The sequence below is a fragment of the Candoia aspera genome, chromosome 12, assembly GCF_035149785.1.
Source record: "Candoia aspera isolate rCanAsp1 chromosome 12, rCanAsp1.hap2, whole genome shotgun sequence".
Lineage (NCBI taxonomy): Eukaryota > Metazoa > Chordata > Lepidosauria > Squamata > Boidae > Candoia > Candoia aspera.
This window is the reverse complement of record NC_086164.1, coordinates 23,249,236-23,276,829: the sequence shown is the minus strand read 5'-3', so window position 1 is coordinate 23,276,829 and position 27,594 is coordinate 23,249,236. Positions and strand designations below refer to the sequence as shown.

Here is a 27,594-nt window from a genome sequence, read left to right as displayed (position 1 = left end):
AGATGCCTGTTTGGCCTATCCCTTTCCAGCAGAGGTTTCCACCAGCTCTTATTATTCAGAAACCTATGATTTCCCACTATATGAAGTGCTTCAGTTCTCCGGCTCTAAAAGGACCAATCGCTTTGCTGCTACCTTGGTCAAATTAAAAGAGCTCCTGGAAGAGCAGAAGAGTCACTGAGGCACATGAGCAGACAGCAGAGCAAAAGGGCCAGCAGAACCAAAAAGCGGGAAGAGAGATTAAGATGGTTGATGAGAACTCCTGCACTAGTCTGTATCTTGGTGATTATCTGATTATCAATTCATAGGGAAGGGAACAGGTCCTTCAACGAATTCAGTATTAATGCTCAGATTTGCTATTCCATGTTGTATTTCTACTTTGAAAGGCAGCAGTTTCCAGGACTTTCCTGAACTGTGCTTTGACTGCCTGAAGCTGAGGTCAAGTAAGGCAGAAGTCTTTCGATGGGGGGTAGAAGATGGGAGGCAGCAACACTAGGGCACCTATTCCAGATGATCATAAGGTTATGGGGCATAACGGTTGGAAGAGTTCTTGCAGGCAATCTAGTTCAACCCCCAGTCCAGTGCAACCTCCAGTCCAAGAATTTTTTTTCCCTGATGTCTAGATGCAATCATGTTCTTGTAATTTTAACTCATTGGGGTTTTTTGTCTTCTGGTACAACTTCAAATAATTCTACCTAGTCTTCTACATGTCAGCCCTTCAAATGTTGAAGACAATTGTCATGTCTCCTCCACAATTTTCTGCAGGCTATACACATATAATGCCTATAACTGTTCATTATAAGTTTTTCCTTCCAGGCCCCTTATTCTCTTGGTTCCTTTCTTCTGGACATGATCTAGATGTCAGTGTCCTTAAAATGAAGTGTCCATAATGGAATATAATATGTGAGATGTGGTCTGACCAAAGCAGACTAGAGAGGACTAAGGACTTCTCTTGATCTCAGTATTACATTTCAGCTGATGTGTTTCATTTTTTTGCAACTGCATCACACTGTTGGTTCATATTCAGCTTGTGATCCACCAAGCCACCCCAATTCCTTTCATGTGAGCAGCTACATTCTCTTCACAAGATGTGTCTATTATCTGGAGGTGCATCTGTAGCCCTGTAGATATAGCTGAAATACAAATCTCAGGAGCCTCAACCAACTTTGGCTAATGATGAGAATTTCTTGAAGTTGAGCAAGCTGGAGAATCACAGGTTCTCCACCTCTGTTTAGAGACACAAGTGTTCTCTATGGCATTTTACCAGTTAGGAAAATAAAACCACTATAACTGGATAATGAGACTAGACTTCCATTTTCTGCATTCCAGTCACATTTCTTTTAGATTAGAATGATATGTTACCTGTGGATTGTATTTGAAAACAGTATAGAAACTCCAGTTAGTATGGCAGTTATTGACTAGAACCTGTATCAAGACTCTGATGGTTCCAGTGGCTCCAATTTCATGTCCGCACCCAATCCAACACACTGGCCTTTGCTATAAGGTCCTTCATAGTACCTCCTTCCTTCATTCCTGAACAAGTCTTCAGTTACAGTTTCCATCTGTGAATATCCTTCCTCAGAGAGGGCTGCTCAGGGCTTGTGTCATGAAGAGTTTAAGGCCAGGCCAAGGTGCTCTCTGCTAGTCTGTTGTATATTTGAGCCTGGGTTTAGCAGTTGTAGCATGGTTTTTTTATCTCCTTAGACGGGAGGTAGCAACTGGAAAAGAGTGGAAGCAGGAAGAGCGTCTCTGGGCTCTTCCTGTGACGAGATTATGTTCTGCAGTTGTGTCCTTCAATTGTGCAGAAGTCGCAATGGGCTGCTTTGCCCTGGCCCCAGGCAGGAGTCTCAGTCACACAGCCAGTGCTGGGCCAGGTGGGCCACCCTCACAATCTGCAGAAGGGCACCCTTGGTGTTCCTGGGTTCTTTTTCCAAGCCTCAGGCTAGAGGGTTTTCCTTTTAACTGGTCCCCTTTGCCCAGCCCACATATTCAGCCAACTGTTCTGCCATTTCCTGTCTCCTGCAGCTGAAGTTTTGCCCTTCCATCTCAACAAGGGAGGATATTTTAAACCCAGATTGTAACCCTGGTTGGAAAAATGTACACTTCAGATTAATTTCTCATTTTATTAATAATATATATTTAATTTACAAATGCATATTACAATTTAAAGCAATTTCCCTTGCTTTAAAAAATCTCAGAACGGGAGCTGGGGGAGGAAGCTGGTATCCCTGTCTCCGCATGTCCTACAAGCCAGGTTTGGAGCCCCTCCTGGTGGCTGCTGGTGCTTGAAAGCCTGGAGTGGGAGAGCTGTCTACCTGTAGGAAAGGCTACAGAAGAGCATGACTTGAACCAAACTCAAGAAAGCTTTCAAGATCCAAATTTGCAGTTAATCAGTATGCTTAACAAGGTCAGATGAAATTGCATAGATTTGTTGGCATAATTTGCTAAGATGGAGTAGTTTGCTTTTGTGTGCCTGTAAGTGCTTAGCATGTTATACAGTCAGATCATTTGGTTACTTAAAAGTTGAAAGCAGGGGCATCCGTGGTGATGGTGGATGTGGTGTCAGAAAAGCTAAGATGCGATCTAAGCCTTTTGTAGTGTGTTAATGACACACAGGTATACAAAGGGATTGGAGTTTCAATTGCACAACTGCAACCACCATCTTGATTCCCCACCCAGAGGCCACTGGTTCAGCAGGTTCAATAATTCAGTAAGCAGTTTAGTATTTTTTGTGCAGGCTGCTATTGTGAATGAAGTGGAGGAAGGTCTCTTCTGTATTGGGTGATTTTGTGTCTCTGGAGTCACTTGGCTTGGTGGGCTAGAGGCAGGCAGAAGGGAGCATGTGTTGATTGTGGTGTTTAAGAGGCAATGTAATGGAAGAAATATATTCTGGGCATGGCCAAAATCATTCTTGTCCTTACGTTCTGGCATCTAGCCTCTGAGGAGCCATAGCTCCAAACCATCATTGTCAGTAACCATTCCATAACCACAGACATGGATGAAAATGTAAGCCTTTCTTCCACTTGCATCATGCTTATGGGTAGCTGATCTTCAGCAACACAGTGGTGCAAGATAGTGATTTAAAGCTCTGTTGGAACTTTTGGGTGCTTCTGTGCTTCAGAATTTAATCTGTTCTGTGCCATTCTTTAAAAAAGTCTGCTTTGCCCAGATTGGTCTTGGATAGTTTTGGAAGCTCCCTTGCCTTAGGGATAATTGGGTCTTGTTGTTTTGCTAGGAAGCAAGTATGTCCTTTGATCCTGCTTCAGAGCACGGAGTTGGAATGAACAGCCAAATTCCCACTATTGGAGCTTGTACTTGTGCAGCGCAGCAGTTTGTTGGGTGAAGATGGAAAGCTGAATTCTTTAGCAATTGAAAAGAGAACGGACAAAACTGATTGTTAAGGTCTCAGTCGCTCATAAAATTGAACTCAGAATAAAGGCTGAGATGCTCCCAATTTGATCAGGCAATCATTGCATTTCAAGACTTTCTGAATTCCCTCCCAGTAATGTTTGTTTAGAACCAAAAGCAAATAACACAGAAGTTTTATAGTGAAAGTCATGAGGAATCCATTGTACACATGTGTAAAAACAGTCCTCAGTCACCCTTTGGATTCAGCCTTTTAAAGACTGGCTGAAAATGCATAGTAGTTCTACCTTCCAGCCAAGAAGTTAAGACTTGTGCTGCCTTCCAGAATTTTAGTACTCATATTGTGCTTATTGGATATGACTCAGAAATAATCAAAAATATAAACTATGCGTCCACTACCTGGAAAGAATGTTCTTAGCCGGAGGAGCTTGAAAACTCCATCCTGGATGAGGGAGCTGAACATCTTTCTGCACAGATCAGTGCAGTTGCAAATCAGTCAGATTCATGAGCTCCACCATGGCTTGGAGAGGCATTAGATTTATGTCTGTGCCTAGCATCTGATCACACAGTACCAAAAATGTGGATATGCTGAGAAACATCAGTAGCTTCATCAGGGTCTGGTTTCCTCAGCATTTCTTGGGTGTTCCTCCTAAGAAGTCAGTTTAAAGGAAACTTGGTGAAAAATCTGAGTCCACATCTTTTCCCCTGAATCAACCCACCCGATGAATGGAGAGCTGATTCAGCAGCATGAGCCCATCCTGATGGTTTCTGTGGGTTGCAGCTATTTCCGTGAGTCACTCTGTTGGTATTAGGTGGTCACAAGCCCTCATTAAGACGAGAAATATCATCTTAACATTCTGGAATTCTTTTTAAATTGTTTGTAAACTATCCATTCCAGGACTATACATTTTGGTATAGGTGAAATAGGCAATAACTACCACTAGCTAGCTAAACTTGATGCTGATTAGGTGAGATTTGGCAGAGATAGGTTTAAAAATTTGTATCCCACCCCATCAGTTGGCAGCTGTATTGTAGTTAGGGGAGTATAGCTTGACTTTTATTTCTGATGGATACAACTGCACTTAAAACTTCTTGCTAGGTTCCAGAAGGCTGTACTTTTGGTGGAGAATGACCAAGATGTTTTAATGAATATGAATGTGAGTAAAAGATACACACACAAATCAGAACCAAGACTGAAGTCAGAGTTTGTAGTGAGTAGAAAGGTAGCTTTGCCCTGCAGCTGAGAACCATCTATCTTTCTGTCCGTCCGTCCATCCATCCATCCAATTTGTCCCTGCCCATCTCCTCCCATCGGGGGACTCTTTTAGCTTTATTATTTATTTATTTATTAAGTTTCTCTGCCGTCCATCTTAGGTACAACAATTCTGGGCGGCTTACAATAGTAAAAATGAGGAATCACTCACAATTCAATATAAATACATAAAAATGCAAATATAAATGCAAAGTATAAAATACAGATTGTAAAATACAAAATTCAAGATGGGAAGATCTTAACCTTGGCACCCTCATGGGGCCAACCACCCCCATTAATAGCTGTCCCCCCTCCCATCCCAGGCCAGGTGGCAAAGCTATGTTTTTACTTCCTTCCAGAAGGCCAGGAGAATGGGGGACTGTCTTACCCCGGGGGGTAGCTTGTTCCAAAGGGCGGGTGCCATGGCAGAGAAGGCCCTCTTCCTTGACCCCGTCAATCCCTTATGGACAGGGTCCATACCATGCCCCCTCTGCTTGACCAGGGGAGACGGGTTGATGTAGCAGGGGTGATGTCCTAACAGCCAGGAAACACACTGAGACAAGGAACTGGTCTCTAATATTTATTGCTAGTATTTAACAGGAATCCTAACAAACTGAAGAAGCGTGGGAAAACCCAGACATATAAACCCCAAGGGTTAAGGCGGTCCCGATCTGTGTCTCTTTGAATGGCTGACCAATTCCTCAGTGCTACGCATGCGCTTGACAGTCTGGATGGGAGCCCCCTGCTCGCCATCCTTACTCATGACAGGTGAGGTGATTCCTCAGGTAACCTGGCCCCATGCCATGTAGGGCTTTAAAGGTGATAACCAACACCTTGAATTGGACCTGGAAGCAAACCGCCACCCAGTACAGCTCACACAGCAACACTGTTATATGTGCCCTTTTAGGGGCTCCCAAGACTGCTCACGCAGCTGCATTTTGCACCAGCTGTAGCTTTCGGATACTCTTCAAGGGTAGCCCCACGTAGAGTGCATTGCAGTAGTCTATGCAGGAGATGACCAGGGCATGAGTGAGCTTTCAAAGGTACTCCCAATCCAGGAAAGGGCATAGCTGGTGCACAACACAAAGTTGTGCAAAGGCTCCTCTGGCCATGACTGCCACCTGCTCTTCGAGCAGGAGTTGTGAGTCCAGAAGATCCCCCAGGTTCCACACCGGATCTGTCTGGGGCAGTGCAACCCCATCCAGAACCAAAGATGATAAATTCCCAGATACCTGGGAGCCCCCAACCTGCAGCCCCACTCCATCTCGCCTCTTGTTCCCCATCCAAACCCTTACAGCCTCCAGGCACCATGAAAGGGTGGCAACAGCATCACTTACGTCACCCAGGATGGAGATGTACAATTGAGTATCATCAGCATATTGATGATACCTCATCCCATGGCAGCGGATGATCTCACCCACCTTTTGCTTCTATGTGCATTTTGAATTACCCCATTTTTAAGGTAACAATACATCCCTGTGATTCACATCGTTAAGACTGATGTATAAGCAGATGAATTATTATAGAACGGGAAGAAATGGTCATCCTTACTATTCAAAAGGAAGACTTGATACTTCTTCTCTCAACTGCAAAAGGATGAGTGAGGGGAAGATACAGAATAAACCTGTTTAGTGTAAAGTAAGCTTGATTGACTTACATGTGCTTATCCCGATCTATGTTTGCATCAGGTTGAAGGCCCAAGGGCTTCTTTCTTCTGCTTCTTTTCTTCCTTCTCTCTCATTTTTGCCTAAATAAAACAATGCATGGTAGTGATTACTCTTTTTCCCCATCATCACAGGTGGCTTTGCCCCTTAAAGAAACAATTCAGAACTCCATGCTTTTAGTGCAGGCAAACCTTCAGATTCCAAGCCTTGTTTTATGTTCTAGCTAGCCCTGCATTGGAATGACCCTTGTCATTTCTCATCCTGTTTCCCTCTGCTTTGAAAGAGAGGAGTTTTGTTTCATCTGTGAATTAGAGCTTAAGAGACTGAATTGTACTTCATCTCCCCCCATACTCCTTTTCCAAGACTGTCTGAAAGTCTCTTAACTCCTACTGGAAGCAGCAGCGAATCAGTGCAAAATGCTTTCCAGCAGCCAGCTGCCTCTCTACTTTTCCTGCTGTTGCCAGATTCACACAATAACAGTGTGAGACAACCTCTCCTCTTGCCTTCTCCCATCTTGAGCCAGGCAAACAGACAAATTGCAGATTTAGAGATTTCTGTCATAAACCCACTTGTAGTTGAAGGCAACCTTGATTGCTCGAGGAAAGACTTTTTTGGCAAAGGAGTTAGCAAGGAACTTTTCGTGGTAGAACATTTTCTGTAGCTCGCTCTCTCTGTTTATGAGAAATATGTAATACATCTCCCAGTTCTGTAGGTGAGCCCAGAATAGAAGCTCGTGTGCATTGGGAGTAAATACCATTGTTTTCAGGAATCTGTATCTTGAATGGTAAAGGGTTGCAGTCTTAAATAAAATAAATAAAGAAAGGAGAAAGAAATTCTAAGGATGAAAACAGAGGTCAACAAAAATTACAGGGAGAAGAGGCCTGAATGAATTGCATTTCTACACTACTGGGAGGACTGAATTGGTGGCAATGCAAGTGCAATAGTATCTAGAGGTCCTAGCAGATCACAAAGTGGACATGAGCAAGCAGTGCAGTGTAACAGCTAAAAAGGCCAGTGAAAATTGCCTCCAGAGGTAGGTCATGGATCCATTGTATTTTGTGTTGTTTAGACCACACATGGAATATTGAGCTCCTTTAAAGGGAATGTGCAGATGCTCGAGTGAGTAGAAAGGAGAGATATTAGCAGAACAAGGAAGCTGGAAACCAAGCTATATGAGGAATTACAGGCATGTGATCTACAAATATCTGAAAGGCTGCCATGGCTCTGTTGAAAGCAAACATCAGTTGGTTGAAATTATAGGAAAAGAGATTCTAGCAAACATTAGATGGAATTTCCTGATGATCAGTGCTGTTAAACAGAGGTACAATCTCCTTAGAACAAAGATGGATTCTCCCTTGCTGGAGGTTTTCAAATGGGGGCTGGAGGGCTACCTGTTGGGTAGGGTTTGGTGGATTCCTGCACTGAGCAAGGAATTGAACTAAATGACCTCTGAAGATCGTGCAAAGCCAGGCCAGCTACAGCTAGTGGAGAGACTTCAGGGCAGAGCCTTGTGGGGTGACTCTTGAGAAGAGAAGCTATGAAACCAGTAGAAGCTTAGGGCTGTTAATATCTGACTGCTTTCTTTGGGGCCTGTAATTGCTGGTATAGGTAGTCCTTGGTTAAAGACGCTAAGCAATGTGGTCGTAAAGAGCCACGTCATGTGACTGCATTGCTTAGTGATGTAAATCTCAGCACTTCTAGTTGCCATCGTTAAGTGAATCCCATACTGTTGTTAAGCGAGGATGTCACTTTGGTCACCATTTGTGACCTCCTTCTGGCTTCCCCATTGACTTTGCTTGTAGGAAGCTGGCAAAGAAGGTCACAAATGGCAGTTGTGGGACACTGCAACATTGTAATTGCAAGCTGAGCACCAGGATCACAATCACATGATTGTGGGGAAGCTGTGATGGTTGTAAGTATGAGGACTAATTGTAAGTACTACTTGTTCAGTGCCATTGTAAGTTCTAACGGTCGCTGAGTGAATGGACATTAAGCAAGGGCCACCTGTATTTCAGCTTTCCTTTGCTGGGCATCACAGGGGGCCATTGGTCTTTCTTTGAAGATTCTACAGCAGATTTTAAAGTGACTGATCTGTAAGCATTTTGAAAATGGAACAGGAGTAGATTGTTTCAAAGAAAGACACAAAATAGAGAAGGTGGTGTAGCATTGTCTTATTGGGAATGAACTTACTGGAGCTGATATGCAGTGGGATGATGGTAACTTGAGTGTTGCTGAAAGGACAAGCTAACAGAAAGGATCACTTGCTAGGATTCTGTTACAGACCACCAAACCATGTACTTGTACTCCTTGATCTCTCAGTGGCTTGGGAGGGATGAGTAGGGAGCATCATATTCAGGCTTATGTGATAGGACATCTGAAAGTTAGTATTCTGTGAGCCAGGAATATAGAATATATAAAAATCAAAACAGGAGAAAAATTGTGCCCACCTGATCTATCAAGGAATGTGCCTTTTGCAGAACTTCTAAATTCTTGTGACCTGTGCAAACCTGTATTGGGTGGGCAGCACCTTCCAGAAAATGCCTCCATTTTTGGAATGCAGTTTTTCACTGCACACAATTGTTTATTGAAGATGCCATTGTTCCATTCTGCTGGTAGAAGCAACCTGGAGTAAAATGTATGTAATTGGAGATCTGCTACATCTGAAGGGCTGGTCTGCACTACAAACTGGTGGGTGGGATCTGGGTGCCTGAGCAATGATTGTGAAGTGAAAAACTATTTCAGTACTTGAAATGCTGGCTACTCTTGAGTAGACCATATGAACCTACACCCCTTTTTTGGAGTTGAGACGGTGGCTTTATGTGGTCTGCAAAATTAGGGATGAACTGATAGAAGTTAGCAAAGCCCAGAAAATGCTTACACCCTTCATGCCATGAAAGTATGGACTGACTTTTGCCAGATTTGTTTGTATGCCTTCAGCAGAGGTCCTGTACCCCAAGTAGTTCAGTTGAGGTAGTTCAAATGCCCATTTTTACAACTTAGCAAAAAGCTTATGTTCGTTGAGTCTCTTTAAGATGTTTCTGACATGTATCTCATGCAAGAAAGAATCCAAACATATCATCCAAATATACCAACACGTACTTGTCTAAAATGTCAGAAAACATTTCATTCATGAATCTAGAGAAGACTGTTTCACAATTAGCCAAGCCAAAAGACATCACTGTGTATTCAAATTTGCAGTGCCTGGATTTTTTTTTTTTTTTTGGTTGGGACTTATGGATGGTCAACTAGAAAAGACTCATGGAAGATAGTTTTGTATATGGCATCTGCAGTAAGATTACTATATGCACAAAGATGGAAAGATTCTGAAATACCCACAAGAGAGGAATAGTTGGTAAAGATGACAAAATTTGCAGAAATGGCAAAATTAACTTTGTGTGGTCAGGGTGAAGACACCAAGTACATTTATTAGTGCTTAGAAACCCTTTATGGACTTTTTGCTGAAAATGAACTGGTGATTTATGGATTTGATTATTACAAAGGGTAAAATTTTGGAAGAAAGGAATTATGATGTAACCTTAAAGAGGGAGGATAGATGGTAACTTCATTTGTAACTGCTGTGAAGAAGATTGCAAGCCAAATACTTATATATTTTCTTTTCCTTTTTTCTATTTACTTTTTCTGTTTATTCAATTGTTCTGTATTTTTCTTTATTTTTTCCTTTTCTTTAAATCTGTATGTTTGTTTTTGTTACTATATAAAATCCTTTAATAAAAGTTATAAAACAAAATAAAAATTTGCAATACCTGGTACCAAATTCAGTCAATGTAATGATTGCCCTAGCCCAAATACTCAGACTCACAAGAGGCTGCTAAATGAAATCTGATTTATTAGGGAACTAAAGACAAATACAGAGAAAGCTGAGAATGAGCAAAAGCGCGCCAAATACAAACTTAAACCCTTGGTGCAAACGTATCCCGCCTCCCTCGTAACAGCCCCGCCCGGCACAGGTGCTAGCAATCGTCAGAGTTGCTAGCCTGGGAAAGTAACCTTGAGCGCAGTAGATAATACAAATACATTCCAAAGCAAAGCCAAAAGATAACTGTTCCCATCCTCCCCAGAGAGATGAAACACGCATCGAATTAATGACATGCGAAACGTTACGATGCATCAAAGACATTGAAACGGCGAACATGACATACCGCCTCCCCAAAAATACACCTAGGGACCCGGCTTAGTGGGATAAGCAGAGTGGAAACGGGCCACCAGGACAGGGGAAGCCACATCTGGTGCAGCGACCCACTCTGGATGAGGGAAATGTTTCCAACGAACTAAATATTGTAAAGTATTGCGAAGGCGTCTAGAGTCCAAAATTTCTTTAACTTCAAAGTGTTGCTGATCGTCAATCATGATGGGGGTTGGAGGTGGAGGTTGGCGATGCCAGCGGTCAGAAGGAATAGTCGGTTTGAGCAAACTGCAATGAAAAACAGGGTGTAAGCGTTTGAGGTTATGAGGCAAGTCAAGTTTAAAAGTCACAGGGTTAATCTGAGCGGTAATCGGGAAAGGACCCACAAATTTAGGCGCAAGTTTCTTTGAAGGTTGTGAGGACTTGAGAAACTTGGTGGAAAGGTAAACCGAGTCCCCGACTTGGAATGCAGGCTGGGGGGCCCGCTTCCGATCAGCATACAGTTTATAATCTGATTGTGCATCAGCTAATGCCTGTTGAATCATTGGCCAGGAGTCTGCCAGTTGTGTTGTCCAATCATCTGGAGTGGCTGATCCTGCAGGAGGTTGCGGTAGATCAGGGATAGGTACAAAGTCTTTACCCTGGGCTACCCGAAATGGGGTTTGGCCAGTGCTTTGATGCACTGCATTGTTGTAAGCCACTTCAGCAAACGGTAGGAGGTCTACCCAATTGTCCTGCTGATAATTCACAAAAGCTCGAAGGTACTGCTCCAGAGTAGAATTTACAGCCTCAGTGGCCCCGTCCGTCTGAGGATGCCAAGCCGTGGACAGGGCTTGCTTCGTGCCTAACAGTTTGAGGAACGCCTGCCAAAATTGTGAGGTAAATTGTGTACCTCTGTCCGAAATCAAGCGGGAGGGACATCCGTGTAGCCTGTACACGTGTACAAGAAATAGGCGAGCCAATTGACGTGCCGACGGAATGGACACGCAAGGGATGAAATGAGCTTGTTTGGAGAAATAGTCTTTGACCACCCAAATGACCGTTTTGCGTTGGCTGGGTGGTAGCTCTACAATAAAGTCCATGGAGATTTCCTCCCAAGGGGAAGAAGGGGCGGCCACCGGCTGCAGAAGGCCCTGGGGCTTTCCCACCTTGCGTTTAGACATTGCACAAACAGTGCAGGAGGCAATGTAGTCTTTGACATCTTTACGTAATGTGGGCCACCAGAACTGCCTCCGAACCAGGTGCAAGGTTTTTACAAACCCGAAGTGACCTGCGAGTTTGTCATCATGGGAACGTAGTAACACATCTTTTCTGAGGCTTTCAGGAACATAGAGGCGGTTAGATTTCCAAGCGAAGCCTCTGTCAAAAGTAACACTGTCTTTATTCGCAAGCAACCAAGTATCTGTTTTCAGTTCTTTTAGAAACTTTTGTTGCAACTGGGAGGGAATTGACAAAGTGCTTGGCTGGGCAGCGTCCGTGGTGGGCGGCTGCTGCGCGCGCATTTGGCTTCGCGTCACAGCCTGCATGCCCAATTGGGGCGCCGTCCATAGGGTGCTAACCACTTCTGGCGCTGCCCCGGAGTCCTGAGGTTGCCTTGACAAGGCATCAGCCAAGAAGTTCTTTTTCCCCGGAATAAATTTCAATTGAAAATTGAATCGATTGAAAAATTGAGCCCAACGGACCTGTTTGGGGCTCAGTTTTCGAGGGGTACTAAGAGCCTCCAAGTTTTTATGATCAGTCCATACTTCAAAGGGATGATTTGCCCCCTCTAACAGATGCCGCCAAGCTTCTAATGCGGCTTTTACTGCAAATGCCTCCTTCTCCCAGACATGCCAACGTCTCTCAGTCTCGGAGAATTTGCGGGACAAGTAGGCACAGGGCTTGAGGCATCCTGTTCCGTCTTGTTGCATCAACAATGCCCCAATGGAATAATCGGAGGCATCTGCCTGTACTACAAAAGGCTTTGAGGGGTCCGGATGCTGTAAAATGGGCTCTTTGACAAAAGCTGCTTTAAGCCGCTCAAACGCCGTTTGACAAGCAGGCGTCCACCGCAACAGCGCCCCGGGATTCTTGACTCTCCGAGTATCTCCCACCCCTTTTGTTCGAAGCAGTTCAGTTAGTGGCAAGGCAATCTCAGCGAATCCCCTTATGAATAATCTGTAGTAGTTGCTGAACCCCAGGAAACTTTGAAGTTGCCTGCGGGTGCGGGGACTCTCCCAGTCCATGATAGCCTGCACCTTGGCAGGGTCCATTTCTATGCCTTTATCTGAAATTCTATACCCCAAGTAGTCAATTTGGGTCTGATGAAAGGCACATTTAGACAGTTTGGCATACAATTCAGCTGATCTGAGTTTACACAATACTTTCCTTACCAGAGCCACATGCTCTTCCATGGTTTCAGTATAAATCAATACATCATCCAAATACACCAGTACCCCTTTAAACAGATGTTTCTTTTGCTAAGGGGTCCTCGAAGTGTTGTTTCAACGCCCAGAGGAACTCCTCGACACTTTCGAGTTCAGGCGCTTCCGACTGGCACATCTGGACATACCAGTCTGCCGCCTTCCCCTTCAGTTTGGTGGCAATGGTGATGATCCTTGCCTTTTCCGATTGGAAAAACGCCCCCCATTCTTCCATGTAAGCTTTCGCATTCGTCAGGAAGAACGAGAGTTTGGTCGGGTCCCCATCAAACTTGACAGGGAAGTCTCGCATGCCGCCTCCCGCCGGGCTGCGCCCCACCACCGGTGCTGCCGCGGCTTGTGCTTCCCTGGCTCGGGGCGGCACGGGGCCCCGGGGCGATCGCCCTGGCGATGCTGCGATTTCCATCTGGACCGACTGGTCCCCTCCGCGCCTCCGCACCGCCCGTCGCCGCTCCGGGGACAGCCCCTGGGAAGAAGGGGTTGAGTGCCGCTGGCTTGATTCTTCCCGGACCTCTCGCAACGAGGTCACATCCAAGCTCAGTTGTTTCAGTATAGCCTCCAACGAATCCATTTTGGACTCCAGCACTCGGATCCGATCCGGAGTGGGTGAGCCCTCCGTTGTCTGCACCTGCACCACGTTGGGGAATAATGGGTATCTCTGCCTCCAGGATGGGCCCCCCGCTACCGTGGCATCTCCTTGGGTCTCATCCCAGGTGAGCAGCTCGCCCGGAGAAGTTACGGTGGTCTCCGGGGCTGTTTTCCGCCCCCCGGCTTCACTCTCCGACTCGGAGCTCGCCTCTTCTCGGATGGCTGACAGCTCCCCACCTTGGGACGGTCGGCCGGACTGCCTCACGGTCGAGTCCGGTTCCCCTTCTTCCATCATCATGATGTCGGGTTCGGTCATCGCGGGCTCTCTCCCTCACAGGGTTAGACACTTGTCTTTCCTGGACAGGGGCCAGCGGAGTTAGGATCTTAGATTCTCAGCTTTATGTAATGATTGCCCTAGCCCAAATACTCAGACTCACAAGAGGCTGCTAAATGAAATCTGATTTATTAGGGAACTAAAGACAAATACAGAGAAAGCTGAGAATGAGCAAAAGCCCACCAAATACAAACTTAAACCCTTGGTGCAAACGTATCCCGCCTCCCTCGTAACAGCCCCGCCCGGCACAGGTGCTAGCAATCGTCAGAGTTGCTAGCCTGGGAAAGTAACCTTGAGCGCAGTAGATAATACAAATACATTCCAAAGCAAAGCCAAAAGATAACTGTTCCCATCCTCCCCAGAGAGATGAAACACGCATCGAATTAATGACATGCGAAACGTTACGATGCATCAAAGACATTGAAACGGCGAACATGACAGTCAAGTACTCATACCCCTCTACCATTCTGATCAAATTGTAAGCACTTCTCAAGTCTAACTTCGTAAAAATGCATGGGTTTTGGAGGTGGCCCAGGAGTTCTGAAAGAAGACCTAATGGGTGGTGGTCCCTAACTGTCATTTGATTAAGGAGTCTGCACTGGCCCCCCTTCTCTACTGGATACAAGAAGGTTGTGCAGATGCTGGAGATTTGGAAGGGCAAATAAATCCTTTTTTCACACTGTCATCCATATAATCCTTCAGGATAGCTAACTCATGAGTAGGCATGGGATATTGTCACATCAAATGACCACCAGATCTTCTACTGTGGACAAGAGGACCACAGAAGAAATGGAGTAGCCTTCATAATTAATAGTAAAGTGGCTAAAGCAGTGCTTGGATACAATCCAAAAGACGATAGAATGTTCTCAATTCGAATTCAGGGCAAGCCATCTAACATCACAGTGATCCAAATATACGCCCCAACCACAGATGCTGAAGAAGCTGAAATGGAGCAGTTCTATGAGGATCTGCAGCACCTACTGGACAATACGCCTAAAAGAGATGTTATTTTCATCACAGGAGACTGGAATGCTAAGGTGGGCAGTCAAATGACACCTGGAATTACAGGTAAGCATGGCCTGGGAGAACAAAACGAAGCAGGACATAGGCTGATAGAATTTTGCCAAGACAACTCACTCTGCATAACAAACACTCTCTTCCAACAACCTAAGAGACGGCTTTATACATGGACTTCCCCAGATGGACAACACCGAAATCAGATTGACTACATCCTTTGCAGCCAAAGGTGGCGGACATCTATACAGTTGGTAAAAGCAAGACCTGGAGCTGACTGTAGTTCAGATCACGAACTTCTTCTTGCACAATTTAGGATCAGACTAAAGAGATTAGAGAAGACCCACAGATCAGCTAGATATGAGCTCACTAATATTCCTAAGGAATATGCAGTGGAGGTGAAGAATAGATTTAAGGGACTGGACTTAGATAGGGTCCCGGAAGAACTATGGACAGAAATCCGCAACATTGTTCAAGAGGCGGCAACAAAATACATCCCAAAGAAAGAGAAAACCAAGAAGGCAAAATGGCTGTCTGCTGAGACACTAGAAGTAGCCCAAGAAAGAAGGAAAGCAAAAGGCAACAGCAATAGGGGGAGATATGCCCAATTAAATGCAAAATTCCAGAGGTTAGCCAGAAGAGATGAGGAATTATTTTTAAACAAAATAATGCAATGCGCGGAAGTGGAAGAAGACAATAGAATAGGAAGGACAAGAGACCTCTTCCAGAAAATTAGAAACATTGGAGGTAAATTCTAGGCAAAAATGGGTATGATCCAAAACAAAGATGGCAAGGACCTAACAGAAGAAGAAGAAGATATCAAGAAAAGGTGGCAAGAATATACAGAAGACCTGTATAGGAAGGATAACAATATCGGGGATAGCTTTGACGGTTTGGTCAGTGAGCTAGAGCCAGACATCCTGAAGAGTGAGGCTGAATGGGCCTTGAGAAGCATTGCTTATAACAAGGCAGCAGGAGACGACGGCATCCCAGCTGAACTGTTCAAAACCCTGCGATATGATGCTGTCAAGGTAATGCATGCTATATGCCAGCAAATTTGGAAAACACAAGAATGGCCATCAGATTGGAAACAATCAACTTATATCCCCATACCAAAAAAGGGAAACACTAAAGAATGTTCAAACTATCGAACAGTGGCACTCATTTCACATGCCAGGAAGGTAATGCTCAAGATCCTGCAAGGTAGACTTCAGCAATTCATGGAGCGGGAATTGCCAGATGTACAAGCTGGGTTTAGAAAAGGCAGAGGAACTAGGGACCAAATTGCCAATATCCACTGGATAATGGAAAAAGCCAGGGAGTTTCAGAAAAACATCTATTTCTGTTTTATTGACTATTCTAAAGCCTTTGACTGTGTGGACCATAACAAATTGTGGCAAGTTCTTAGTGGTATGGGGATACCAAGTCATCTTGTCTGCCTCCTGAAGAATCTGTATAACGACCAAGTAGCAACAGTAAGAACAGACCACGGAACAACGGACTGGTTTAAGATTGGGAAAGTAGTACGGCAGGGCTGTATACTCTCACCCTACCTATTCAACTTGTATGCAGAACACATCATGCGACCTGCTCAGCCTGAGGAATCCAAGGCTGGAGTTAAAATCGCTGGAAGAAACATTAACAATCTCAGATATGCAGATGATACCACTTTGATGGCTGAAAGCGAAGAGGAACTGAGGAGCCTTATGATCAAGCTGAAAGACGAAAGTGCAAAAGCTGGCTTGCAGCTAAACCTCAAAAAAACCAAGATTATGGCAACCAGCTTAATTGATAATTGGCAAATAGAGGGAGAAATGTAGAAGCGGTAAAAGACTTTGTATTTCTAGGTGTGAAGATTACTGCAGATGCTGACTGCAGTCAGGAAATCAGAAGACGCTTAATCCTTGGGAGAAGAGCAATGACAAATCTCGATAAAATAGTTAAGAGCAGAGACCTCACACTGACAACAAAGGCCCGCATAGTTAAAGCAATGGTGTTCCCCCTAGTAACATATGGCTGCGAGAGCTGGACCATAAGGAAGGCTGAGCGAAGGAAGATCGATGCTTTTGAACTGTGGTGTTGGAGGAAAATTCTGAGAGTGCCTTGGACTGCAAGAAGATCAAACCAGTCCATCCTCCAGGAAATAAAGCCAGACTGCTCACTTGAGGAAATGATATTAAAGGCAAAACTGAAGTACTTTGGCCATGTAATGAGAAGACAGGACAGCCTGGAGAAGATGATAATGCTAGGGAGAGTGGAAGGCAAAAGGAAGAGGGGCCGACAAGGGCAAGGTGGATGGATGATATTCTAGAGGTGACGGATCCGTCCCTGGGGGAGCTGGGGCTGTTGACGACCGACAGGAAGCTCTGGCGTGGGCTGGTCCATGAAGTCACGAAGAGTCGGAAGCAACTGAATGAATAAACAACAACATTGTCCCATCACCAGAATCTGGGCCCCTGGTTTCAAATTGATGGTGCAGTCGCACTCAGTAGAGAGGCAATGTAGTTGCCTCTTCCTTCTCAAACACATCTGCGAAGTCTGAGTATTTCCCTGGCAAGGTAGGCAAGTTGCTGTGCTGGACCAGGTTGAGGGGAAGGGAAGGGTGCAAGGCTTTCAACTGTTGTTGGCATTTTGGGGATGGGAACAAAATAGTTTCTTGTCCCCAGCCCATGTCTGGGTTGTATAACTGCAGTCACTTGAACCCCAAGATAGTGGGTACTTACAAGGAAAGAGCCACTTTGAGTGGTGAAAGCTCCATGCGATCCTGTATTGTCAGCCGGGTTAGGGCATCGCCACACTGGCCCCACTCTGTGTCTGTCCATCTACTGCTCTACCATCGTTGCTTTTTTGAGAGTCTGGGTAGGTAAACTTTAGTACTGTGGACTCATCTATGAAATTAGTGGTCGTTCCCAAGTCTGCAAGAGCAGAGAGTTGTACTTTCAAGCCCAAATCTAAACAAAACGTAATAGGAACAGTAAAGTGTGCTTTTCTGCTGTTGGCTGTCTGAGCTATCCTTAAATGGGCTCCTGGGGGAGGAGCCTGTGAAGTTTCCCAACACCACCACCTTGAAGGAAGTTGGGCACTTGCTTGCTACGTGGCCTGTAGATCCACAGGTGCAGCATTTTGTCGCTGAGGCAGAGACTTGGATTTTAGCTTGCAGGATCTGGCTGTTTGTCTAAGAGCTTTGCAATAAAACCATAAGCCTAGCATTGCTGTTTCTCTCCTGATGACAGAGATCTCTTGGCTGCTCCAATTTGCACAGGTTCGCCAGTGCTGGATTCCGAGGAGCCTATCGAGAGGGCAGCTATGGAAGAAGAGAGGCTGTAAAACCTCTTTCCTTTGCCATTTCTCCCCTGCCTCGACTCTTCCAGTCAACGGTCTATTACTACACAATGTTGGAACAGGGTATAGTAATTCTCTGAGGTGCCTTGTCTCACCAATTCATCTCTGTCAGCAAGCCCCTCTCTAAATTGGTCAAACAGAGCCAGATGATTTCATCCCACATCTTTGGCAAATTATTTAAAATTATATATATACACCTACGCTCTTCACTGACCTTGCCTGACTTGGCAAATTTCACAACTAGCAGTTAGGCACTTCATAGGATCATCAAAGGAATCTCTAAATCTTTGCATGACGTTTTGATAATTGCCCAGCATGGGGTCATTGCCCTCAATTATTGCCCATTTGGCTTCCCTTTCTTTCAGCAAACTCAGCACAAAAGTCACTTTAGTGCAATTGGTGGGAAACTCCACTGATCGATCTGCCATAAGCAGATCATGCTAAGTCAGGAATTTCCTCAGCTCTTCCAGACTTCTCTGGCAAACTCCCATGAGAAAGCAGGAATACCAGCTATGCTGAGGACTGCTGTGCTGCTGCTGGTTGAAATAAATTCAGTCGCAATTGTTTCATTAATTGCATCATGGCATTTTGCAAGCTAGTTATTCATAAATCTGCCTCTCCTTGGTGTGGCAACAAGGGTGTAGCAAGGTGCTCCGCAGACAGCGGAATGCCCTGGGGAACTGACAAATGGTGAGATCTTCCGTTTCTCTTGGAAGAGAGCATGAGATTTTTGATAATAGCCCCACAAGGTAGACCGGACCCCAAACTCAGTTCCACAGGATGACTAGAACTTAGCAGTTTGCTTCCAGGTAACATTCAAGATACTGATTACTTATCTATTTATTTTATTTGGATTTATTATGGGAAGAGAAGAAAACCTTAAATGCAGAGGTGTTGTGGGTGGCTTGGACTTCATGCAAAGGAAATTAAGATAGTGCAGTCTGAAACAATTATGAAGAAAACTAGCAGACCTTTAAAGGAGCTGTGTGGTTGAACAGGTAGTTCACAAATGAGCTAGAACTGAAGAAGGATGCTTAGTGGAAATGGAAGTCAACAAATCTTCAGCTTAGAAATATAGGAATGAAGATAGGAAGGCAAAGGCAGAAAATAAAGCAGGCTGTTGGTAGCTATCTTGATAACCCTGCTGTGATTGCTAAGGTTCAGCGTGTCTTTGTCACAAATTAGATCATATGAAACAAGTCTCACCTCCTTTGACAAGGGTGACTACTTTAGTGGACTTAAGGGGAATGCTGTGGATATAATCTACCTCAATTTCAACAAACTTTTGATAACGTTCTGCATGACATTCTCATTGTTAAGCTGTGTGGCTTGAATGGCACTACTTTAAAGTGAGTCCGCAACTAGCCAGCTAATGGCACTCAGTATTACTGCCACTAGTTTGAGTTGGAAAGCAGGAACCAGTGGGCCAGTATTATTTAGCATTCTTAGTAATAATCTGAATAGCAGGATTTGTGAGCTGGTTGGCACAAAATTGGGAGGTCTGGCCAACACCCTAGGATGACTGAATGAGATTTCAATCTAATTTGGACAGTTTAGAAGACTGGTAGATAGGAACAAGATGTCCTTCAGTGGAGAGTAATGCAAAGCATTACATCTAAGGAGGAAAAAATTCCCAGAAGGATATTGACAGAGGAGACAAAGACGATACATGGTTTTGAGGACAGTATAAGGACAGGCTGAAGGAACTAGGAATATTCGGTCTGGAGGAAAGAGGGAAGAATGATACCCACTTTCCGGTAAATAAAAGGGTGCCCTGGAGAAGATGGTCTGATATTGTTTTCCATGGCCATCAAACTTAGGATAAGAAATAATGGGTATAAGTTGCATCTAAGTAGATTTCATTTATATATGAGGAAAACATTCTCGATGGTAAGAACAGCGGAATAGTCTCCCTATGAAGGTTGTAGTTTGTTCTTCTCTGGAGGATTATAAGAAGAGGATGGACAAGCACCTCTCAAGTACAGTCTAACTAGCTTTCCTGAACATTGGAGAAAGTTCAGTTAGATATTCTTGTGGTCCTGTCCAACTCTTAATTCTATGATTCTGAGAAATTTATCTTCTTATCCTAATGGCCTACATGGGATACATGGGCTAGGTGAGATTTATGCAGCTTTTTGATATTAGAATGAGTAATTATTTCTCTAGTGCAACAAAGAAAGAAGAGTTGTTTGAGGAGCTGACCTTTATAATTGGCTAACATTCCCTTCACACTTGTTCTGCAGTTTAGTGTGTCTAACCCAGTATGGCTTCGAAATCTTGCAGCTTATCTTACCCTCTAACTTCAGTATTCATTCTGAATGGCTGCCTTTTCATCACCAAGCTAGCAAACAGTTTTCAACTGTGGGATTCTTTTGCAACCAATAACATAGTTCCTCCATTGCTGGATTAGATGCAAAGTTTGTTAAAAAGGCAGCTTTGGTAAGGACTGCCTGGACTAGAAGCCTGGGGCCTCATCCTATATGCCATTTTACTTGACGATCTGCACCATCACTGCAGTTGGATGGTGTCACTTACATGGTCTTTCTCAGTTACTCTTCAAACCTTAGGTGCTTGGTGGAGAACTGTCTCCGCCCCACCAAAGACAGTTTTACAATCTACTGTATAGTTGTACACGTGTAGGCTTCCGTAGTCATGGATATGGCACTATTGACCTAGCTAGAGAAAGTGTTGGAGACTACATGGATGTCATTTCTCTCTCTCCATGGACAAGGAGCTCTGTGACATGGTTGAGGTCCCACTTAGTCTGATGGGGATCAGAGAGACTGGATATTTGGCAGAGGCGAGTGGGTTTTGCTAGAGAGTTGGGGGAGGGGAAGACATTAAAAAGAGTGTAGTATTTGCCCTGCAGTTACAGCCATTTTGGAAAACCATTGGCACTGTAATTTTATATTATCAACAGACTTAAAGTAATGTGTGATTGTGAAGAGGTCAGTGTTAGATGCTAGAATATACGACGGAAGGCCATTCCTGGTGCCTTTGGGGAGAACTGTGGGTCAGTTACTCCTTGCAGGTGCCTCCTAGAGCTCTTTCTCCTCATAAATGTGTGTGGTGGAGGGTAGAGACATCACAGAGATTGCATGAATTCCTGTGTGTCCACCTCCCATATGAGAAGAGGTTGTGTGGCTTCTTTTTTTAAAGCCACAGTGAGGTTCTGCTGGCACAATGGGGAGCAGAGTGAGTTTTGACAGCACTCCCTTTGCCTGGGCAAGTCTGATCACTGTCACAACTCTCTCCCCCTATACCTGGACAGACTTGCAGTGGGCTTCAGAGGCAGAGCAGGGAACATCTGGAATGAGGCTTGAGAGATGACTAAACTCCAGGCTTACTCTAGCCAGCTGTCAAAACCATTCACCAGTGACAGCAGAGCTGTGACCGACTGGCAGATGTTTTTCCATCAATTGGTGTGAACTAGTGTGGAATGGGGTTGTATGTCTGAATATTTGGAGTGCCTATACAAATGTACATGTTAGTGAAGATAAGCAGGTTAAATTGAGGGTGGGAAAAGAAAGATGACAGATGAGCAAGCTGACTGGTAGGACTAAGACAGGTAAGCCTAAGTTGAGAAAGTGAGATGGTAAGGGGTGTCTTTAGCCTTTAACCTCCATGACCATGTATGAATTCATTAGTTATATGCTTGGGGGGGAAGGGGTGTTGCACAGTTTCATTTATTATTTTAGGGGGTCTGCTAGCACCCCTTAGATATTCTGTTCTCTTCTTTCATCTTCGTTCTCTATTTTGATGTTCCTTTTTTCCACCCAAAACATGAGTATATGTTGACTTTGAAGTCAGGAGATCTTTGCCAAGGCTCTGCTTGTACAGGATTACTGGGTGCTCCTTGCTGTGCATCTATTTTCTGTCCAGCAAGAGCCCAGAAGACGTGGGAAAGAGAGATGTGTGAAGCAGCATTTGTGTGTCTGGCACATATGGATTTGTGCTGCTTAAAATTAGACTCTTATGCAAGGTCGGTACTCAAAGAAGCCTGGAGCAAGGAAAAAATAAGCCCTTGCATCTCCCTTTTGGTGCCTTCAAAGCGCTGTCATTATGACTTCCTTATGTGCCAAATATTTTTGCTCCATGGTTACTGGAACAGAAGGCAAGGAGTCCTGTGGCGTTGCTCTTAAACTGCATATGGCAGGGTCAGCAATCTTTAGGCACCAGGTGTGATCTGACAAGCTGGAGCCATTTTTGTTTCTTTGTTTAAGATCCAGATATTGTAAAATTGCATGATTCTTGGATGAGGCTGCAAAAATCTCAGGGGAGAATGCTAAAATCTTGTGAGATGTTTGCCATTTTCCCTCTTAAAAAGTTTTTTTGCTTGTTTGTTTAGTATTGGGGTTCAGTGGATGTGTACGTGGGTGCCCATGGGTATCGTGTTGTGAAATACAGGCCGTGTGGGGCGATCCAAATCCAAGGGGGAAACGGTGATCTGAAGCACCCAGGTTGCCTCTGGCAGTGCCCCGTACATCGAGCTCCTTTTCTCCTGGGGCAAGCAAGCAGTTGCCGACCTGCATGCGCTCAGTCATCCGTGCCCACGTGCGCTCCAGATCACTCTCCCTTTCCTATCTGAATGGCTTCATGCCCCATTTGATATATTTTCCTTTCTCCAAGGGTTATTTATGTTTTTATTCTCAATAGTTGCGTCTGACTCTAAATTAAGGGAGCTGGGACACAAGTGCGATTCTTGGGCATGCTGCGCCACGCCATGCACCGTGGGGTGCCTCTGGGAGGCTTGCTGTGGACAAGCAGGGCTTCTGGAGGGGCTTTTCTGTCGAGGGTGGGGGGGGCTGCTCTCGCTTTGTTGGTGCGTGGGGAGGTTCCTCCCAGGGGCAAGGGGGCCGATCCCCTTGTCTGCTCCCCCCTGGGGCCGTCCATCCTTCCCCCAGTCTCGTGCCTTCAGAGGGCTCCCCCTCTGCCAGAGCCCGCTGCTCATTAGGTTGGTTCCAAGGGAGGCAGCGAGGCCACGCCTGACAAGGGCCAGCCCCTACCCCCACCCCACCTCACTGATGCTGCACAACAGGAAGAAGGGGGGCAGGAAGGCAGCCGTTGCCACTGCAGAGGCCTTCCCACCCAGGGCCCTCCTTGCCTGCTTTAATAGAGAGTTTGTTAGCCCGTAGAGACGAAAGGACATGCTCTTTTCAGCATTCCCTCCCAGGGACTGTCCTAATCCCTTGGGCGGGCAGGGGAGGGGGCTGAAGGCTCTCACTGGGCGGGGGTAGTTTTTCTTCCTGGCAGCAAGATGAGCAGGGTCTCTGTGATGGGAGGGGTCACCTTTCCCCCAGTCGGTTGCCCCTGAGTTCTAGGGATGCTGGGGCCGCGGGAATCCGCAGCCGGCTGGAAAGTGACTTCCTAAACTGGTCAGATAGGCCTGCCTTGAACTTTCCCTGCAGAACTGACAGCCCGGCAGAGCTGGGAGGTAACTACAGGTAGAGCTAACTACTACTTTTTTTCGCATAGGAAAAAAAGCCTCCCTTTGACCACTTTGGGTAGAATTTTAAACAGGAAAAGGCCGTGTCTGCTTATCTCCCATCCAAAGTGGCCAGTCTGGGGCAGCCTTTCCCACCAGCGGCAGCCCCAGGCAGAGGGAAGGTCCTCTGGGCAGGCCACGTAATGCCCACCTTTTGTCCTGCACCCAGCATGCTGTTGGTAGAGAGTCAGCCAGTACTGTGCCATTGCCGTCTCGTTCAGCAGGCCTGATGCTGTTTTCTTCTCTCCTTGTAGCCACGTCCAATGGGTCTCTAGAGGGCTTGGAGAACAGAGAAGGAGGGGTCTGCCAAACACGTTCCATGAAGATCGTCATGAAAGTGGGACAGGGTGAGTAGGTGCAGGTGCTCCAGATTCCTTCCAGGGCTGGTGAGAGGAAGGCAGGGCTCAGATCCATGGTGGGGAGAAAGAAGATGGGGAGACTTGTGGAATTGTTTTGACTTGAGCTTTGTGTTAATGGTAGGAAATGGCCTTTGGAAACCTTGCCTTGCTTTGGTCCTTTCCAGAATGCCCTGCGGCCTGGAGAGTCTGGTTCGAGCTCACTCTGAAAAGCCTTCGCATTCCAGACGTTTTTGTCCTGGAGTGCCACCCCGGTGTCCATCCCCAAGCCCTCCTTCCAAATGAACAGAGGCCTGCCTTTACCCTTTTGTCTTTGTTCCAGCCAAGCGGCTGCATTCCTTGTCCCCAGAATAGAGGGGCACCTGGTGGATAATGGGGACTGGCAGGCCCCTCTCTTTGGATGGTGTAAAACCAGAAAATCTTTCCACTTAAGGATTTCAGTTACCTTGATTCAGGAAGCCAAATAAAACCTCAGAAGGTAGCATACAATAATTATAAAAGATAGTGTATAATAAAAAGCACTAAAAAGACATATAGGGGTAATAAAGCAAATCCCAAGGTTGGGGAATCTTGAAAATCCCTTCAGTGCTAACATATAAGCCAAGAGAGAGGTGCCTGATGTTCCAGCCAGGAAGCCTCCAGACTCAACCTTTTGACCTTGGAGGAACCCTTGAAATATTCTTCAGGCCTCAGGGAACCCCTGCACATTCAGGCTCAAATATAGGCCAGAAGTTACCAAATTTTTATATTCATTTCCTGTGTAGGGCTGTGTAGGGCTGTATATATGCACTAACAGTGTTCTTAAGCTAAATGAAATATACCTCTTTAATGTGAAGTTGCCCAAATTTGAATAGTTTTTTAAATAAATCATGATCTCCCAGGGAACCCCTAGTGACCTCTCACGGAACCCGAGGGTGCCACAGAACCCTGGTTGAGAAACCCTGTGCTAGCAAGAGCAGAAGAAAGCCAGGGGGTGCACATCCCCTGTGGAAAAAGCTGTTCCTCAAAAACTGGTGCCAACTTTGGAGCCTCAAAAGTAGCTTTGATTTCATTTTCAAGAGTTATTCGGCCAGCTTATGACAAAAACATTATTAACAATAGAGGGGAAGCTTAATAAAAAACAATGCAGCATTAAGTGATTAAGAGAAAAATGTAAGAGAAGAGGAAAAGAAAGGAGTTAAACCCATTCAGAAGCCTCAGAACTAGAAGACCTTCTTTCCAGTGCTACAGTCTAGTACTTACTTCATTTTGCATGAAAGTTGATGCCAGAGAAACCCCCCCTGAAGAAGACCTTTTCCATGCTGGGTGCCACTGTCCATGAGGTGCTTTTGCATGTCCTACAGAAGGGATGTGGCAGGAAGAGGCAGCCTTGCAAAGAAATGCACTGGGAAGCAGAACTCAGGGAAGAGGCAAGAAAGTCAATACACTCAAAAGCAACATAGAAATGTCACTTTGGCTAATGAGATTTGCCAAAAACAACTCCAGCTGTATTGGTTATATATATTCTGCCAAATAATATGAAATGTGGCCTTCTTAACTTCTCACAGGAGATCTGCAGTTATGACGTATTTCAAACTCCTAACAATTGTGTTAGGTACAGCTAAGTAAAGGTACTGAAAACTGACACGTTTTCTTGAGGTTTTTGAGAAAGTCACTTCTTTGTGAACTTCTAAACATTGGTTAAAAAGTTGAGATTTTTCTGACCCATTCTTGAGAACTACAGGGTACAGACTAGGTTTTGTTCTGAAAAGTTGATGCCACCATCCCTGTAGCATTTGCAGGGGGCTTCTGGGCTGCAAAGGAAACCTAACAAGTGCTTTTAGTAATGAACGACATGATCTTTCAGGGTCAAGCTGCATTTCCTCAGTTGGAAGAATAGAAGGGAAATGGGGGCATAGGAGTGTTTGGAAGTACTGGCTGCTAAGGAGAACCCTACAGGGTTTCTGGGAGAGACAGTTCTGAGGAAGAACGGGTGATTGAAGGGAAGAAAGGGGTTTGACACTGGATAATGAGTGCCAAGTAGAGAAGAGTGAGGAGCTACACAGCATTCATCCAGCAGTAGTTTTGAAGATAAGAGGGCATCAGGTGAGACCCATAGTTTGATTTCTTCCCAGGGTTGAATAACAGCAGTCACACCTGGGATGAGGGACCTGATGTCATGTTCTCCATTTCAATGTCCTGTAGACATCGTAACGTTTCACATGTCACTCTTCTATCCGTGTTGCCCTGTTGGAAATTTCCAGCCCTGCGTGGCTGTAATCTCTGGAATGCATGTTTGGGTTGGTAACTCTATTCAAGGTTACTTTCCCAGGCCGGTGTATGACGATGGATGGCATCTGGGATGGGGTGGTTGCTACGAGGAGGCACGGGGCGGAGTTGGGCTGAAGCAACAGTATTTGATTTGTATTTCGCGCGCTTTTGGTTTATTCTCAGCTTTGTCTGTATCTGCATACTATTCCTTAATAAATCAGTTATCTTAAAGCTCGGGCTTGTGAGACTGAGTATATTGGAGTAGGCAACCATTACATAAAGCTGAGAATCATCCTTCTTTAACCTTTCCGTTAGCCCCATCCAAGTATTTGGTGAAAAGGGACGCTAGCGATGTCAGAACCTGGACTGCAAGTGTGCGAGGAGGGTGAAGGAGAACCAGACACCACAAGAGCGCTTGTGGTCCCGAGCTCCCGAGCTCAGAGGGCAGCCCGACGGGATAAGCGGGGTGCCCTGACGGAGGACCGGGGTTTACCGTCTGAAGTGAGCGGCGCTACAGGGGATGACTACCGAACCGGGGAGGAGGGAGACTCCGAGGTCGAATCACCCCACGCATCCTGGGAACCGGAGATCCCGCTGTCGCCTACAGTGGTAGTGACTACGGGTCCATTGGAAGCCCCGGTTACCTCTGCGCGTATGAAGGCGCTGGAGGAAAAAATGGACATTATTGTTGCCCTGTTAAAGGACCACCCCAGGGGGTCGGAATCCAGGCAGGAGAGTCCGGAGGAAGTTCCACCTTGACGGCCCAACCCGGGAGCGAGGTCCCCATCCCCACCGAGGGGGAGAAGTAGGACTGGGGTGTTCCGGCAGGCGAGGGGTAGAGAGTCGGGAGTGACCAGGGAAGGGTCACAGGCGGCGGGCAGGCGTTCGTTGGCCTTTGCGGAGCCAGCTAAGCCGAGAGAGGCGGCAAGAGCCCCCCCCCCCTTTTGTGGTGAAGTTCAACGGCGACCCTACCAAGCTGTCCTTCTTCCTTACCAACGCTAGAAATTATATAGCTGACTGGGGGCGAAGCTTTCGCTCCGAGTCGGGCAAAATCAATGCCATCACCAATAAGCTAAAGGGGAGGGCAGCAGGTTGGTATGTGCAATTATGCCAAGCCGAGGCCACGGAACTAGAGGAGTTTGAGGAGTTCCTGTGGGCACTAAAACAACACTTCGAAGACCCCTTGGCCCAGGAACGGGCGAAGCGGGCATTGAGGAAGCTCTCCCAGGGATCCCTCTCCGTCGCGGACTACGCTTTGGAGTTTAAAGCCCTGGCTGGAAAGGTGGAGGACTGGTCCCAGTCGACCCTAGTGGAAATGTTCAAACAGGGACTGGAGACGGAGGTCCTCCGATGGGCGTTGGGACGGGACGACCCGAAAACAT

General features: G+C 45.7%; 1 protein-coding gene across 2 annotated transcripts in view; it reads left to right on the top strand.

The window, feature by feature from the left end:
- Positions 1-27,594, top strand: part of EFNB1 (ephrin B1) — a 108,671-nt gene that overhangs the window by 51,570 nt on the left and 29,507 nt on the right. Inside the window, exon 3 of one of the 2 annotated variants that reach the window (XM_063313814.1) lies at positions 23,861-23,953. The exons of the other annotated variant lie outside the window; for it this stretch is intronic. Within the exon in view, the coding sequence (XP_063169884.1) occupies positions 23,861-23,953 (93 nt within the window). The remainder of the gene's footprint in view (positions 1-23,860; positions 23,954-27,594) is intronic. 2 annotated transcript variants of the gene reach the window in all.